We start from the raw sequence: 16731 nt of genomic DNA, 5'->3' as shown, positions 1-16731 counted from the left end.
CTGTTGTCTATCAGCAATGTATCCTTTGGTAGACTTAATACTTGGTGATTCTGTTTTCATTTGACATTGTTTCAGCAAGGCCCACACAATCATGACTTAGGCCCTTTCCCTCTTCTCCTCAACTCATTTCATTCCAACACCTGAATTTTATGAAAAGTAGAAACAAAGGCTCACTTCAAGAGCCAGGAAGAAGGCTGAATGTAGTGGCTCACATCTGTAATCCTGGCACTTTTGGAGGCTGAGGTCGGTGGATTGCTTGATCTCAACAGTTCAAGACTAGCCTGGGCAATATGGTGAAACCCTGTCTCTACAAAAATACAAAAATTAGCCGGGTGTGGTGGTGTGCACCTGTGGTCCCAGCTACTTGGGAGGCTGAGGTGGGAGGATTGCTTACAGGAGTGAACCTGTTGAGGTTTATAAGAGCTCGGGAGGTAGAGGCTGCAGTGAGCTGAGATCGCCACCACTGTACTCCAGCCTGGGTGACAGAGCAAGACCCTGTCTCTGAAAAGAAAAAAAAAAAAGAGCCAAGAATACTCATTGTTCTGCCAATAATGTCTAGGAAAGGAATGCCAGGTGCTGCTAACATCGACATTTTAGCGATGACTCACAAGTTCATGCCTTACGGCTGGGGAAAGGCTCTGTGATGGGGCCGTGCCGTTTAGGGTAGCACATTCAGACTGAATTCATGTATGCAATGCTAGGAATGAAAGACAGTGAATGTTTTTTCTTTAATGGGTAATTCTTCTCCTAGTCCTCTACCCTGCTTTCTTGGTAGAGAACATTGGTCTTTCCAGATTTTTGCAGGTTTTGTGTTCTTTCATGTCCTTCTCTTGATGTAGAGTTAGGCAGATGTCTTCATTCCTAATAGCTTCCTGATGGAATAGAATAGAAATACTTGGTTTCACTAATTATTCTATTTAGTAATTACTCAAAAATTTGTTTGGACTTAAGTTTCCTGGAAACAGTGGGGCAGTAGTGGTGTTGGAGGTATTGGCTGTGATGAGGATTACATTCCTTATTCTTACAGGGATCAACCTGTTGAGGTTTATAAGAAATGTAAGTAATTTAATTGGGTGTTTCATATATACCTGAATACAAAGTGATTCTCTCTTTGCCCAGTAAGAAGGTCCCTGCAAAAGGTTTTAGGTCTACTTGAAAATACAAAATTTTAGGGGTCTAAAAATATAGTTCAAAGTCTACCATAATACTTAATTTGTTAGTATATCATTCACTTACATATATAAAATCAATGTTGCTTTTTTGCACTCTCATATTACATCACACACTTTTATTCAGACACTTCACATGTTCTTTCAACATTAGTGTGTAGATTATCATGAGAACACTTTTTTGTTCCCTAACACAGTCCAGAGCACATGATAGGGATATAGCACTTTTTTTTTAATTTTAAATTTTTTATAACTTGTTATTTTGAAATAATTTCAGACATACAGAAAAGTTGCAAGAATGGTATAAGGAACAACCATAAACCCTTTACCCAGTGTAGCAGTTTTTAACATTTAGCGACAATTATATCATTCCTTCCCTCTCTGTGTGGGTGTGTGAGTATGTGCATCATAGACTTGCACACATACACATCCACACTTTTTTCTGAGTCATTTGAGAATATGGTTCCATATAGCATGCTTCTTCAGTAGTGAGTATTTTCTAAGAATAAAAGTTATTCTTTTTATGTAAACACATCTGTTAGGTTGGTGCAAGAGTAATTATGGTTTTTGCCATTAAAATATGGCTAAAATCACAATGACTCTTGCACCAACCTGATAACAAATTTAACATTGATACAATATTTAATCTGAACTACTGTCCGTGTTCCAATTTTGCCAGTTGTACCAATAATGGCCTTCTAAAGCATTTTGTTGTTCTCCAGTACCGCGTTTAGTTGTCATGACTTTAGTCTCCTTTAATCTGGAACAGTTCTCCAGCTTTTCTTTGTCTTTCATGACATTGACATTTTTGAACAACACAGTCCAGTTCCTTTTTAGTTTTCTTCAGCATGGGTTTATCTGGTGTTTCTTCATGATTAGATCTGGAATATGCATCCCTGGTCAGATAATCCTACATAAGAGTTCTTCTCCGGGGCGACATCTGGACACATGTGGTGTTGATCTGCCCCTCAGTGGTGATGTAAATTTTGATCACCCAGTCAAGGTATTGTCTGATTTCTCCACTATACAGTCACTATTTTCCCCTTGTAACTAATTAGCAATCTGAAGGTAACACCTTAAGATCATGTAAATATCCTTCTCCTTATCACGCTTTACCTCCATAGATTTAGCATCCATTGACAATCCTTGCCTGAGCTGATCTTTACTATGATGGTTGCAAAATGGTGACTTCTCAGTTCCACCAACCCCCCCACATTTAATAGTTGCCATTCAGTGTACTTAGAAGAGTCCTGCTCTTCTTTCTTCCTCCCTCCCTCCTTCTCTCCCTCCCTCCCTCCCTTCCTACTATCTATCTATCCATCATCTGTCCATCCATTTTCCATCTTTCCATTGTCAGTGTGGATTTACGGGTTCCTATTTTGTTCAGGAGGCTATAATTTATCACTATCCTTATTTATCTTGATGCTCAAGTTGTCCAAGATACAGTGCTTTGGGAATCTTTGTGTTGCTCCATTGCTGGAATTTTTTCCCTAGTCCATAAGAATACACTAAGATGGTTTGTATTGTCATTTGTCCTTGATGCCCCAGTGGAAACATTTACTGTATTGTTTTTTAGTTTACTAAATGACATGTAACACTTGCAGTTGGCAGTCATGCCACACCATTAATAATTATTAAATGTCTGCCAGTTCTGCTGTGTGATATCCATAAGCATCTAAAACTAGTACTGGTTGAAGTCCTTTGCAGGCTGACTAATGCCTTCTTCCTGTAATAGTGCTTTGTCGTTTCAAGTAATTGGCTGAGCACTGAGTAAAATCAGAGACTAGAACATGACTGCATGGCACCTCCCTCTTGAGGTGACATACTAATCTTGAGGGACATACTCCTTATAGGTTACATCTGGGCATTGATAGTCACTTCCACTCTGCATCTCTGGTGTCTCTGAGGTCTCCTTGTCAGCTTTTCAGATCTTCTTGAGTTCTGCTAAAGTAAGTCTGGGGTTTGGAAGTAGGTCAGAACCCCTGATGTCTGTGCACAGAGTCACAGAGCAGCTGTGTGGGAAGCATGATGTCATCGCAACAGATGGGAATGGTCACAAGCACTTGGAGGAGCCTTTCTGCGTTCTCTCCTCAATCTTCTTACTCCTGTCAGCGAAGAGAGTGGAAACTTCAGTTGGAGCTGGATGATGGGAACGTGGATTAATTTCCCCAGGGAACCTTTACTTCCCTTGTATTTTAAGACCCACTGGATGTAGCAGTAGTGGGAAACAGCCTTCTTTGGTCCCTGGGGGAAATCCCTGGGTTGGTTTCATTTGAGCTTGTGGGATCAGATTTCTGTCTATTCATTCTAGCTGATGTAGAGAATATATTACTCCTAAAATAGTTTAAGGGTAGATGAGCATTATGAATTATGGGTTGTGGTTTTTCCAGCTCATGATGTGTAGCATAGAGTGGAATGTATAGATGTTTTATGGGAAATATTACCTTGCAGGTCACTTTGGAACTTCTTGGGTGAAGCACTACTGTACATATCAACGGGATTCCAAACAAATCACCATGGTACCATTTGACCAAAAGTCAGGAGGAAAAGGGGTGAGTTCATTTTTAAAATTTGGTGCTTGATTTGCTTGGCTAACATATAATGATTATAATGCATGTATAAAGTGACACCTCCAGTGTTACATTTATGTTTCATTGTAAATTTAAAATTAATAATTTAAAAAAATTTTATACAGTAGTTCTAGGAAGCCTAAGAGGCTGAAGAATTGCTAAAATAAGATGATTACTCTTAGCTCTAAGTTATATTAGGAACTGCAATTAAGAAATATTTTTGTATTTCACATATATACAATATCAAGCATGTCGAATATTTTTATATGCTAAAAATTATTGGATGACCTCATCCTGTGAAACTGATTCAATCCCACTCCCACTTGACACCTGGAGAGCTGCCGGTGGCAGTATAGATGTCCTGGTTACCTATTGCTGTGTAACAAGTCACCCCAAAACTTAGCAATATTTAAAACAACACCAATCATTTTAGTATTTCTCATCATTTCTGTGGGTCAGGTATTCAGGGGGCATTTGGATAGGTGGTTCAGGCTTGAGGTTTCTCACAAGGTGCTAAGCAGATGGTAGCTAGAGCTAGAACAAGGAGGGTCTGAGGCAGCTCGAGCTGGCCAGATACAGAGCAGTTCTGTCTGAGAAATTAATCTTTGCTATTCAATGGAAGACAATAGATGTAAGGCCTGTGAATATAAACTGTCTCCTCCTAGGCCTTCTGTGTTTTGTTTGCTATTCTGATATTAGTGGGTGGTTAAGTTTTACCTTATGTAGCTACACTTCTGTTATTTCAACAAACAGGCAAGCTTGCTAATTTCTCCCATTAGTTTAGATAAAAAAGATTGACAGAGGCAGGGGAAACAGAAATCCTAACAAATTCCTAAGTGACAGTAAGAAGAAATCAGGGACAGCAACTTCTGTGTTTCTGGGTATAAAGTAGTGCTATGAGATGAAATTGTCACATTCAGTTGAGCAATGGAATACTACTCAGCAATGAAAAGAAATAAGCCCTTGATATGCACAACAACATGGATGAATAGCAGAGCAATTATGTTAAGTGAAAGAAGCCAGACAAAAAGAGCACATACTGTGTAGTTCCATTTATATAAAATTATAGACTATGCAAACTAATGTGTAGTGACAGAAAGCAGATTCAGCAATTGCTTGGGGATGTACTGGGAGGAGGGATGGATTGCCAAGGGATACAAGGAAACTTTTGGGCATGATGGAATTATTTGCTGGCTTGGTCATGGTGATGGTTTCATGGATGTATATGGCATCAACATCTGTAAATTGTACAGTTCAACATGTACAGCTTATACATTAATTATATGTCAGTAAAGTTGTTAAAATGTATTTATTGAGCAGCTACTGTTTCTAGGATCCAGTTGGGCTCAGGAGACAAGAATAAGCAAAATTTGACCCAGTCTCTGTTCTCAGGGTCCTGTGGTCTAATGGAGAGAGAGACATTATTGTGTTCATCACCTATATCAATGCACAGTTTCAGCTATGGTCAGTGCTGTGATGGAGGGAAAGGTACATGGTGCTTTGTGAACACGTACTGGTGATATTTGTTCTGGTCTGGGAAGGTTTTCTTGGAGAAGTGATGACCAACCCAAGATCATAGAAGCTCAGAATTGGGAGGAAACCGTCTTCTTCTACTCTTATGAAACCTGCAAATTAAAACAATATCCACACTCGTTTATCTGCCGTGGACTGATGCAGTGCCATCATGATCCACCCATACTGAAGATGTTTGGGTCCAAGTCTAATATGGTGTACAAATGTAAGCTGCTGAGGCTTTTTCCTGGAAAGGTTTATAGTCACCCTTCCACCGCCCATGGTCATGAGCACTCAGATTTGAGAAGATGAAATGATGGCTCCTGTTTACAGGTCATGTGTGTCCTAGAGAGGAGTAGAGCTCCCATTCTGGCCTCATCTTGATAGCCTGTGTGTTCCCACTAGGGAGAAGATGAATCAGTTACCCTCAAATCCTGCACACGGCGGAAAACAGATTCCATTGAGAAGAGGTTTTGCTTTGATGTGGAAGCAGTGGACAGGTGAGTAGCTAGCACGCTTTTCTCAGGAGCCAATAGAGCTGAATTTCTATATCTTACATTTTCTTTTCAGTCAAAGCTTTCTGCTTTTTTCCCCTTCTCCCCCTCCCTCCTTCCTTTCCTTCTCCATCCCTTCATCTATGTCCAGGGTGCTGGATCCAGGCCATTGCTGGTTTGCGAGAATCATTAGAGCCTGCCTGTCTATCTTTTGGATTCAGCACTGAATCACTGGCTTGGTTTTGTTTTACTTTAATGTTAGTGCTTTCATGCTCAGAAATGTTGTTATATCTCCAGGAGGTTGAGTAGACTTTTAAAGAAAACTATTTAGCATGATTGTATCAGCTATTTGAAAATTTTTTTTTTAACTGAAAAAGTTAGTATAATGATTCAAAAGGCATTGGAATGGAAGAAATTTTTCTCAAATAAAAAAACAGCTTTTAGTTACATTTCACCTACCAATGTGTGTGTGTGCCCAGGAAAGACACCAAACCACTTGTGAAATCACAATTTTTTGGAGAGAGAGCCATGTGTTGTATTCCTCAAGATTTATAGTCTCTCATTAAGTTGTACCATTTCGTGGTTTTAAGCTAGTTTGACAACATTCCAATTCTTTGAAACACTTTACTTGGCAACAGGTTAATTTTTTCAATGAAACCCACGTGTTAAGCTTATTTGAGCTGCCTGTTCAAGATCAGGAATGCTAGCACCAAGATCCTTAAATCTCAGCATGATGCTTCGTATAATGCCATTTAATCTCTCTCCTTTGTTAAAAAAACACTATACCATTTCATCAAGCCAGTACTTACCCCTCCCTGGGAAGTTCACCTGTGGCCACCTTTCCCTGGCTCTGTGGCATCCTGAGACTGAGTACTGCCTGGGGTGTGCTCCTTGTGCACTGGCAGGTGTGCACTGCCTTCTTCTGGCAGGTGTCTACTCTGCGCTGGTGGCTGCTAGGGCTGCTGGAGGCCGTTAGGCCTCCCATGGAGAGAGCATGCCCTCTTAGCCTGTATCAGAAGTTCATGGAAACTAACTGCATCTCTTAAGCAATTTAGTCATTACACCTTTGGCTCTGAAGCCAGACAGCCTGGGTTCAAATTTTGACTTTGCTGCTTGGTAGCCATGTGACTTTGAGCAAGTTACTTAATCTTTTGGAACCTTAATTTTCTCATCTGGAAAATGAAATTCCCAGGATGGTTATAAGAATTCAAGGAAATAATGCTTGTAAGATGCTTGGCAGAGGGGCAGATAATAAGTGCTCAACAAGTATTAGCTGTTACTCTTTTTTGCTAACTAGCTTGTCCTGCATGCTCACCAGACATGATATTTCACTTCTAAACACAGAGAAGTACATATCCTTTACTGTGTGTAGAGGTGTGAGAGGGGAAGATAAAGAAGAATAGCATGGGATGGGGTCGGGGGATAGGTTGAATTGGAGTAGCAAAGGGGAATTGCAAACAGCCTTCCCCAAACTAAATTTGGTTATTATTGGTTTTAAAGAAATCCTAAACCTTGGTGCTTTAAGCATCTCTTTTCTCTTTTCTAAGCATGTGATTGAAGGGAATTCATATTATTGGCATCCTTGAAGGAGGTTCAGAAGATCTGTTTGCATGGAAGTATAGCCACCTGTGATGCCCGTCAAATGCACGGTTCCTAGAGAGAACCGTCTGCCGCAGAGCTGCTTTGAAGAGAGCATGCCTTGTGTTGCAGTGCTCTGTCAGATTGAAAACAAACCCAAATTTGCTTTCTGAAGCCGAATTATTTTTGTGTTTTCATCTTCAGAAGTTTCCTGAGCAGTTATGGAGAGTGGCTTTTTACGCGAGTAAAGCTCACTGTGGCACCTCCGTCTTATTTCCACCCTTGCCAGCACTTCCTAGCACCTTTCCTCCTTTATGACTCCCACAACAGCTGTGCATGTCCCAATTATAAGCAAAGAGTGAATGTGTCACATTCAGCATACTGAGTGGGCTTGCGAGTCGATTGCTCCTGAGTTTCTGTCCCTGGTTCCCTCTGCATGGCATGGAGGGATTTCGGTCATGGTTCAGATGAGGGTGCTGAGTTTCCTCTTTTTTATTTTTCTTTTTTGAGGTGGAGTCTCGCTCTGTCACCCAGGCTGGAGTACAATAGTACGATCTCAGCTCACTACAACCTCTGCCTCCCAAGTTCAAGTGATTCTCTTGCCTCAGCCTACTGAGTATCTGGGACTACAGGCATGCACTACCATGCCCGGCTAGTTTTTTTGTATTTTTAGTAGTGACGGAATTTCACCATATTCGCCAGGCTAGTCTTGAACTCCTGACCTCAAGTAATCCACCCACTTTGGCCTCCCAAAGTGCTGGGATTACAGGGATGAGCCACCATGCCTGGCCTGAATCTCCTCTTAATAGACAGGAGGTGAGTAGACCGCCTAGGAAACACCTCCTCTCAGATTTCTATACAGGTCCCAAATATTTAGGTTAGAGTACAGCAGGATTTTCCTCCTTTTTCCTTTTTTGACCTCAGTGCCTTTCTGTTTTTTTCCCTCAGTGTTTAGAAGGGGGCCCAGGTAGAGAAGGAAAAGGCATTTTCATGCGCTGGGTAGCTGCATCCCTGGGAACTCTGCCCAGAATCCTTTTCTCTAGAAGACTACTATACTTTCCTTTTTCACCAGCGTCCCTTAGCAAGGAGGCAACTGCTGCTAGATGCCTTGCTGTCCTGCCTTCCACAGGTTCCCCAGCTCCACCTGCTGGACCGGAGAGGCAGAGGGTCAAAATGCAAGTTTAGCACCTGGGAAATGTGGAAGTGAAAGAGGGGATGGTTACATTTAACCGCATAAGGGTTTGAGATACTCCCAGAGTATGTTAAGTGGAAAATACACAAACATTTATGTAGTGACTAGTAATGTTTTCTTCTATCAAGATACAAATACATGTTAAAGTGTGAATTATGTGACTTAGAATATGGGATTTTATGGATTTTTAAGATTGAATACATTTATCCTTTATACTTAATGCTGATATATCAAGTTATTTTGTAACAAAAGCTGTAGCCTTTAGGAGGTGGTATCCTCGGAGGTCAGTATTGTGAGTTGATTACCCTACATCAACGTATTTTACTGTGGTGAAAACCACGTGCACTCAGTTACAGATTCCTGGTGCCTGCCCCATACCCACCCAGTTCAACTTTCTGGGACTGAGACCCTGAAATCCATATTTTCAAGCTTTTTAGTTGTCCTTTATTCTTACTACTACTTGGTATGTTAAATACAATGTGTTTCACAATACAGTTTCATCAGCGCACATGAAAACATTTTCCTAATTTGAAAAATCACAACAAGCAACTATAGCAAAACAAAACAAAACAAATTCAGGCTCCTTTACTAAGGAGCTGAATGCTTACCTGTATGGAGGAGGAGAGCGTCACTACTAGGAAAGGTGATTTCTAGTCTCTGAGACAGATTACTTGACCAGGCAAAAGGCAAAAACAGCCACCAAAATCAAACCCCTGCCTTTTTAAAGGATGTGAAAATGGAGGAGGAGTGAGGCAACTGGTAGTATCAGAGCACTTCCTGTAAGCTGAACACTTTCATCCTTGTTTTGTGTCATCCTCACTACAACCCAGGGAGGTGGGTCCTCCGTTATTCCCATGCTGCTGAGAAATCTGCAGTGTAGAGGGGAGAGGCCGTTTACTCAGGGCTAAGGTGGGATTTGAACTGAGGTTCGCAGGAGCCTGTTCCAGGGCACATTGGTACCTCAAAACTTTGATTTTTTTTTTTTTTTTGAGATGGAGTCTTGCTCTGTTGCCCAGGCCATAGTGCAGTGGCGTGATCTCAGCTCACTGCAACCTCTGCCTCCTGGGTTCAAGCAATTCCCCTGCCTCAGCCTCCTGAGTAGCTGGGATTACGGGCATGCACCGCCACGTCCAGCTAATTTTGTATTTTTAGTAGAGATGGGGTTTCGCCATGTTGGCCAGGCTGGTCTCAAACTACTGACCTCAGGTGATCCACCTGCTTCGGCCTCCCAAAGTGCTGGGATTATAGGCGTGAGCCACCACACCTGGCCCAAACTTCAGATATTTTAGAAACATTTTCCAGTGATGAGATCAGAGCTGTTGGTGGTTGCGTTTCAGAGACACCGCAGTGTCCAGTTTTCAGGCTGTGAAATCTGGGAAGTGCTATTGGCACCCTGTCAGTTGCATTTGGCATTATAAACTAGAGTGAAACTGTACAATGTAAAGTACAATGAACTGAAGCAGCAAACTTGCCTCTCTTCTTACATCTATTCCTCTGTGACCTTCAGAAAGTCCTCATGTGACTAAATTAAGAGAGGCAATGTGATAGAGCATAGTGACAGGCACGTGGCACTGAGTAGGTGTTCCATGAATGGTTTTTTTGGTTTCTGTACACCTTTTCTTCCAACTTTTATTTATTTGTTTAGAGGTGGGTGGGATCTCCTCATGTTGCCCAGGCTGGAGTTGAACTCCTGGGGTTAAGCAATCTTCCCACCTCAGCTCCCGAGCAGTTGAGAAGATGGGTGCACCACTGTCACTGTCCCTGGCTCCACCTTTTATTTTTAAGGTGACACTCTTTTTTTTTTTTTTTAAATCCGGGACCACTAGCATAAGTAGGAGATATCCTAGCAGTAGTATCACTTGTCAGCTAATTGTTTTCATTGTATCACAATACATTGCTGTCAGTTTGTTAATCCTCAAATCCCTGACATGTAAGTCTTACAGAAAACTGTTGTTGTTCTTTGACTGATGAATGAGCTGGAAATCACATTAAGTGTTAATCCAGGTCAATGGGATTTACATCTATGGTTCTTGAACTTTATATGTCAAGGATCCATTTTCTTTTATTTTTTATTTTATTTTATTTTATTTTACTTTACTTTATTTTACTTTATTTTACTTTATTTTATATTTTTGAGACAGAGTCTTGCTCTGTCGCCCAGACTGGAGTGCAGTGGTGTGATCTTGGCTCACTGTAACCTCTGCCTCCCGGGTTCAAGCAATTCTCCTACCTCAGCCTCCCGAGTAGCTGGAACTACAGGTGTGTGCCACCCCATCTGGCTAATTTTTCTGTTTTTAGTAGAGACAGGGTTTCACCATGTTTACCAGGCTGATATCAATCTCCTGACCTCAGGTGATCCGCCTGCCTCGGCCTCCCAAAGTGCTGGGATTGTAGGCGTGAGCCACCGTGCCCAGCCAAGGATCCTTTTTAAAACCAAATACATTCTAGAACTCTACTTTTAATTCTTATATATCTAAGTTCTTTTACCTTTGATATCTAAAAAGTAGACCTATGCTCTCGTCTCTGTGTCCACACCCTTTCGTATTGGCTTCTACATGATTTCAGAGGCCACATCTCATTTGGTTTCTTTTCTCTAGTGCCTTCCTTTTCTTCAGAACTAGTTTTTGGGGGGGAAGTTCAAACCTGAACTACTGAGGACCCTGGGATTACATGGAGCAAATGTTTCACAGACTAATATTAGCTCTTCATATCTCTCCTTTCCCTCAAAGAATTTCATTGTTCCCAACATTGAAAAGCTAAAGTTAGTAGAAATTCTTTGTATTTCTTCAATCTCAACCCGAAAACTTGCTTGGATCAAAGTATCATGTCAATCCAATCGATATAATGATTCTTTGAAGGTTCCTTCTGATTTCTTTTGAAATTCAGTTTAAAGACTCTAGCATTGAGAATATGACATGGCAGCTGGGCGCAGTGGCTCACGCATGTAATCCCGGCACTTTGGGAGGCAGAGGAGGGCGGATCACAAGGTCAGGAGATCGAGACCATTCTGGCTAACATGGTGAAACCCTGTCTCTACCAGAAATACAAAAAATTAGCCGGGTGTTGTGGCAGGCGCCTGTAGTCCCAGCTACTCGGGAGGCTGAGGCAGGAAAATGGAGTGAACCCGGAAGGTGGAGGTTGCAGTGAGTTGAGATCGCACCACTGCACTCCAGCCTGGGCAATAGAGTGAGACTCCATCTCAAAAAAGAAAAAAAAAATTGATATGGTTTTAAATAAATGTAGCTTGTAGTAGTTGTGTTGTACTGCCACAACATGCTCCAAAGGATAGTTTTAAAAAATTTCCTAGCAGACGCTTGTTATAAATTGTGTCCCTGCCAAAATCATATGCTGAAGTCCTAATCCCCAGTATCTGAAAATGTGGCCTTATTTGGAGATTACTTTATAGAGATAATCAAGTTAAAATCAGGTGATTAGGGTGGGCCGTAATGCGATGTTACCATGGTCCTTGTGAAAAGGGGAAATTTGGACCCAGAGATGGACATGTACACGAGAAGATACCATGTTAACACGAAGGCAGAAGTTGAGGTGATGCACCTACAAGCCAAGGAACGCCAAAGATTGGCAGGAGAGCACCAGAAGCTAGGAGAGACGCATGGAGCAGATTCTTCCTCACAGACCTCTGGAGGAACACTTTATCTTGAACTTTTAGCCTCTAGACCTGTGAAGCAATCAATTTCTGTTGATTAAGCCAACCAGTTTGTGGCACTTCGTGACAGCAGCTCCAGGAAATGAACACAGGGTTGAATAGGGAGGACCTTTCTCAATGAAGCAGGACTCATGCACCCAGCAGCCTTTAAATGGATAACTCAACACCTTCTGCTTGAACACTCCCATTGCCAAGGAACCCTACTTCACAAAGCAGCCCATTCACATAAATTACCTTCTTTCTTTATTTTATTTTATTTTTACTTGATGATAGCCTAAGCTTTCATTAGCTTTTTAAAAATCACCCTTTTTTGGCTGAGCGTGATGACTCATGCCTGTAATCCCAGCATTTTGGGAGGCTGAGGGAGGTGGATCATTTGAGCTCAGGAGTTCAAGACCAGCCTGGCCAACGTGGTGAGACCTGTCTTTACTAAAAATACAGAAAAAAATTAGCCGAGCATGTTGGTGGGCACCTGTAATTCCAGCTACTCAGGAGGCTAAGGTAGAAGAATTGCTTGAACCCAGGAGATGGAGGTTGCAGTGAGCTGAGATCACACCACCACACTCCAGCCTGGGTGACAGAGGGAGACTCCATCTCAGTAAAATAAAATAAAATAAAAATCACTTTTAAAATTCTTTAATAAAGCAGCATTGTTGGGTGCTTTTGTGTTACTTTGCCATAGCACCAGGCATTTGAAGGTTTATAATATATATATTGGTTAATTGAATAAATACTGGATTTATTGTTACAAAACGTGTCAACTCTGTGAGAGGATTTAGTGTAAAATTTCTGGGTTAAAAAATGGGACGTGATTTCAAAGCAGCCGTTAGTGGTAGCATGATGTGAATCGGTAGTACTTGCTCATGTCTGTGTTCACTCACTTTGAATAATTAACTCCATCACACAATGTCTTAAGGAAATTCATGAGCAAATATAGGGAAAGTATTTGTTTAGGCTAAAAAATCATGGTACTAGTCACTTGCCTGCATCCCTGGATTGGTTTATTTTTAAGAAATTTCTCACAGATGTAAGTGACACTTGGATATTTTCTCTCATGTTTTCCAGGAAGGCTCAGTCAACCATGTGAAAAATAATAAAACAACTTCTTCTGATTCCCTGAATCAGTGGAGTCTCTTCAGGGGCAGTGTTTACACTGGGAAGAGGAAATGATGACTTTTTTTCTGGAATTAACTGACTCTCACCAATGTCCATACATTTGAAAATGCTGTGTGTGTTAAGTGCCTCTTTCCCAGCACTGGTACTCTCTCGAGGTGGACAGCAAGGATAGCTTCTTAGAGAGGGCAAGGATATTTAGTGCTAGAGTTGTAGTAAGGGATAAGGCAAGAATCAACTTGTCTTCATGGAGCTCACCTTTGAGTTTGGAATGCTCATATACATTCAAGCAACTAAGGTATAAACACCAGTATGTTGAGTGTTCCGGCAAACCTGAAGGGCCAGAATACTGGGGGGAAATGTAACAAACAGGAGGACTTTACCCTTCTGTTCTTATGAAGGATGATGGCCTGACTGGAGTATGCTGAATTCATTCCCTCCCTCCTTCCTTCCTTATTTTATTGAGCATAACTACATGCTAGAGACTATTGACAGTGGAGATATAAAGTTTACAAATCAATTGGACTTTCTTAACAGATCTCATCTGATTTTCTTTCTTACCAATTCCAAAGTCCTTGTTTTGCAAGCTTTCCATGAATAGGTAAAGGGCAGTAGCTCTCCACTGATCTATTCCCAGCCTGGCATTTCACATCCACTGTCAACTCTATTTTCTTCTTCCCAGGTAACCTGCATTTGCACAGTGATGAGTTTTTCTTTATATTGGTTGGTTAGGTGTTTAATTAGGTATGTTTTATATACCTCTGTTCAATTCTAAATGTCTGTCTCAAGTGATTTGCTTCCAGAGGCAGAAAAACATTTTATGCAGCTTTTAATACAGTAATAGGTGCATATGGTTGTTCAATTTTATTTTTTTATGGTGACATAATTTTGAGATGGATTAATTATTTTCTTTGGGGCTATGGTGAACTATTGTGTAAGAGACTAGAGGAGCTTAATCAAGTTAGTTGCTATTTAAACTAAAATTTTAGCAGGTGCCCATGTAACCTGCATTTGTGTACTGGTAGGAAAAAGACCCAGGAAAGTTGAAGGTTGGTGAAAGTCAGAATGGTGGAGGCCAGAAAGATTTTTGAAAGATGCGAAGAATCTACTAGAACCCTCAGCACCCTCATTTCAAATATGTTTGTATGGCAGGCTGCATGATGCAGGTAAAAAAATAAGAGCATTCCTAAATTTGAATTTGGGATCTGTTCCTTACTAGCTGTGTGACTCTGGGTAAGTGGTTTAACCACATCTGTAAGATGGGGTGAATTATCACTACATTGCAGGACTTTTTCTGAAGGTAGAACACACTAATATTCCCCTCTGATGGAGTCCTATGTCTGAAAATATGGCTGTTGAATTTTTTTCTATGCCCTAAACCCTGGGACTCTATTGTTGTGATGGTGAACCTTAGCTTTGGTAGATATTCCTGTGAGCCTGCTTTTTGTCTTAATGGTGCTCTTTTCCTGTAGTGTCTTAAGTTTTCAAGTTATCTATAAGCTGAGAGGAAATACAGGTGCATTCAGGGTATATGTGCAAAGGGCCTACTAGGGTAAGATTACATTTTCAAACTGTTTATGTGATAACCTCTTATTGATACATACTTCATATAAAAGATAAAGTTTTATGCCCTCTCTTTCCAATTTGTGGCCTCAAGAAGAAACTATATTAATTTTAAATTAAAATAATATTGTTTCTTCTAGCTTAGTAAGTGGTGTTTGTGCATGCATTTGTGTGTCTTTGTGAAATTGTGTGACTGTGAGATTATGTGTTTTCCAAAAAGGATCATCTTATGTAACACTTTGTTTCAGCATTCAACCTCTAGATGGCAGTTTTGTGTATGTATTAGTAACTATTAGAAGGTGCAGTTGAAAATTAGCTGTCCTATCTACACCTTGTATACGTTGACAGAAGACTGTGTGTGTGTGTGTGTGTGTGTGTGTTTTCTGTAGAAAAAAAAAATCATGTGAGTATTATTCCTTAAAGGAAGAAGAGTATCCTAAATGACTCATTCTTTCTCTAGAAATTCCTTCCTCCCACCCTTTCATCACAAATTGTTCATACCCATTTTCTTGCAAAAACAAACATGCTCAGTTAGTTGGGCCTCTGTTTAAATGTTACCCTTTACCTGACTCTTTGAACTAAAGTGCCAGGCTCTTTGCTTCAGGAATGGCTTGTTTAGGATGGTGCAGAAAAGATGAGTGATTTCACTGTCCTGTGTGTGCTGAGAACCTGGCAGTCCTACTTTTCCCTCCTGGTGCAATGTGCCTTTATCTTTTGCAACACATGAATCCATTTTTCCTGGTTTCAAACTTCCCCTCCCTCCCCTTCTCACCCCTTGTTTGAAATAATATTTGATTTTGCCTTCCTGCTGGTCGGATTAGAGTGCTGGTCTCAATGCCATTGACATTTCAGGCAGGAAATGGCGTTTTCCTTCCTCAGAGGGTATTATATGACTCTGACTTCCATGACTTGAGTTGGGGGAAGATACCATAGTTTCTGAATTGCTTTTTGGCTGTTCTGTAAAATAAGTTACTGGAGAAGTTCTTAGAATCTTAGAATTCATGTAGTTTGAACTTGTCATTGAGTTTTTTTTTTTTTTTTTCTTTCAATTAAATGAGAGCATGCCTGTTTGCTGTTTGATTCTGGTTTAACAAAGAATGAGATATGGTGGTTAATGGACTTGATTGGGAGGGTGATTGAGGCAACCGTATTTTTACTCTTTAGTCTGCATGATGAAATACGGAGTTTCATTGGTTGAGTATACCAGTTTATTTACCAATTTTTAAATATAAGATGAGTTTGTCTTTTTAAAATCAAAACCAAAAATTACCTATTTCATAATTCTGGATAGAAGAAACAATTCAACCAATACATTCCACGTATGTACATTTCTGTTGATTGTGAGATAGAATAGTAAAAATGAAAAAAAAAATACATGAAACAGAAGCTATATTTTCATAGTTTGTCATCAATAGTAGTAATAGGTATTTGCATTCTCCTTGAGTCTCATTCATCCCATCAGTGAATAATGCCTTGTCCTTGTGCAGTGTGTTAACATTTGCTTGCTTCTATGTCCCTGATGCCCAGCATCATGACTAGCACGTAATAGGCACTCAGTCAATATCTGTTGCATTTAAGAGCCATGCAATTTAATATGCCAAAGATGTCTTTGGGCTTCCCGATGTTTTACGATTTCCATCTCTCATAAAAATATAAGAACTTATCTGATGTGGTTGGTGATACCTACTTTTTAGACTGTTATTATTGCTATGATCCTAATTGTTTTAGGAACATTCCTCTAAAAATACCAAGGTTGCAGGCTTTAATAGGTTATGATTCATTCATTTATTAGGATCAGTTCCTTCCTTCCTTCCTTCCTTCCTTCCTTCCTTCCTTCCTTCCTTCCTTCCTTCCTTCCTTCCTTCTTCTTTCT

At 40.5% G+C, this 16731-nt stretch overlaps 1 protein-coding gene across 3 annotated transcripts in view; it reads left to right on the top strand.

Annotated features, from left to right (window-relative positions):
* Nucleotides 1-16731, top strand: part of ARHGAP26 (Rho GTPase activating protein 26) — a 488449-nt gene that overhangs the window by 134700 nt on the left and 337018 nt on the right. For all 3 annotated transcript variants that reach the window (XM_011994161.1, XM_011994160.1, XM_011994158.1), the window contains exons 9-10: nucleotides 3621-3721; nucleotides 5657-5751. In XM_011994161.1, the coding sequence (XP_011849551.1) occupies nucleotides 3621-3721; nucleotides 5657-5751 (196 nt within the window). The remainder of the gene's footprint in view (nucleotides 1-3620; nucleotides 3722-5656; nucleotides 5752-16731) is intronic.

The sequence above is a fragment of the Mandrillus leucophaeus genome, unplaced genomic scaffold, assembly GCF_000951045.1.
Source record: "Mandrillus leucophaeus isolate KB7577 unplaced genomic scaffold, Mleu.le_1.0 Scaffold443, whole genome shotgun sequence".
Lineage (NCBI taxonomy): Eukaryota > Metazoa > Chordata > Mammalia > Primates > Cercopithecidae > Mandrillus > Mandrillus leucophaeus.
Note: the sequence above shows the minus strand (reverse complement) of the source record. Positions and strands in the feature narration are given on the sequence as shown.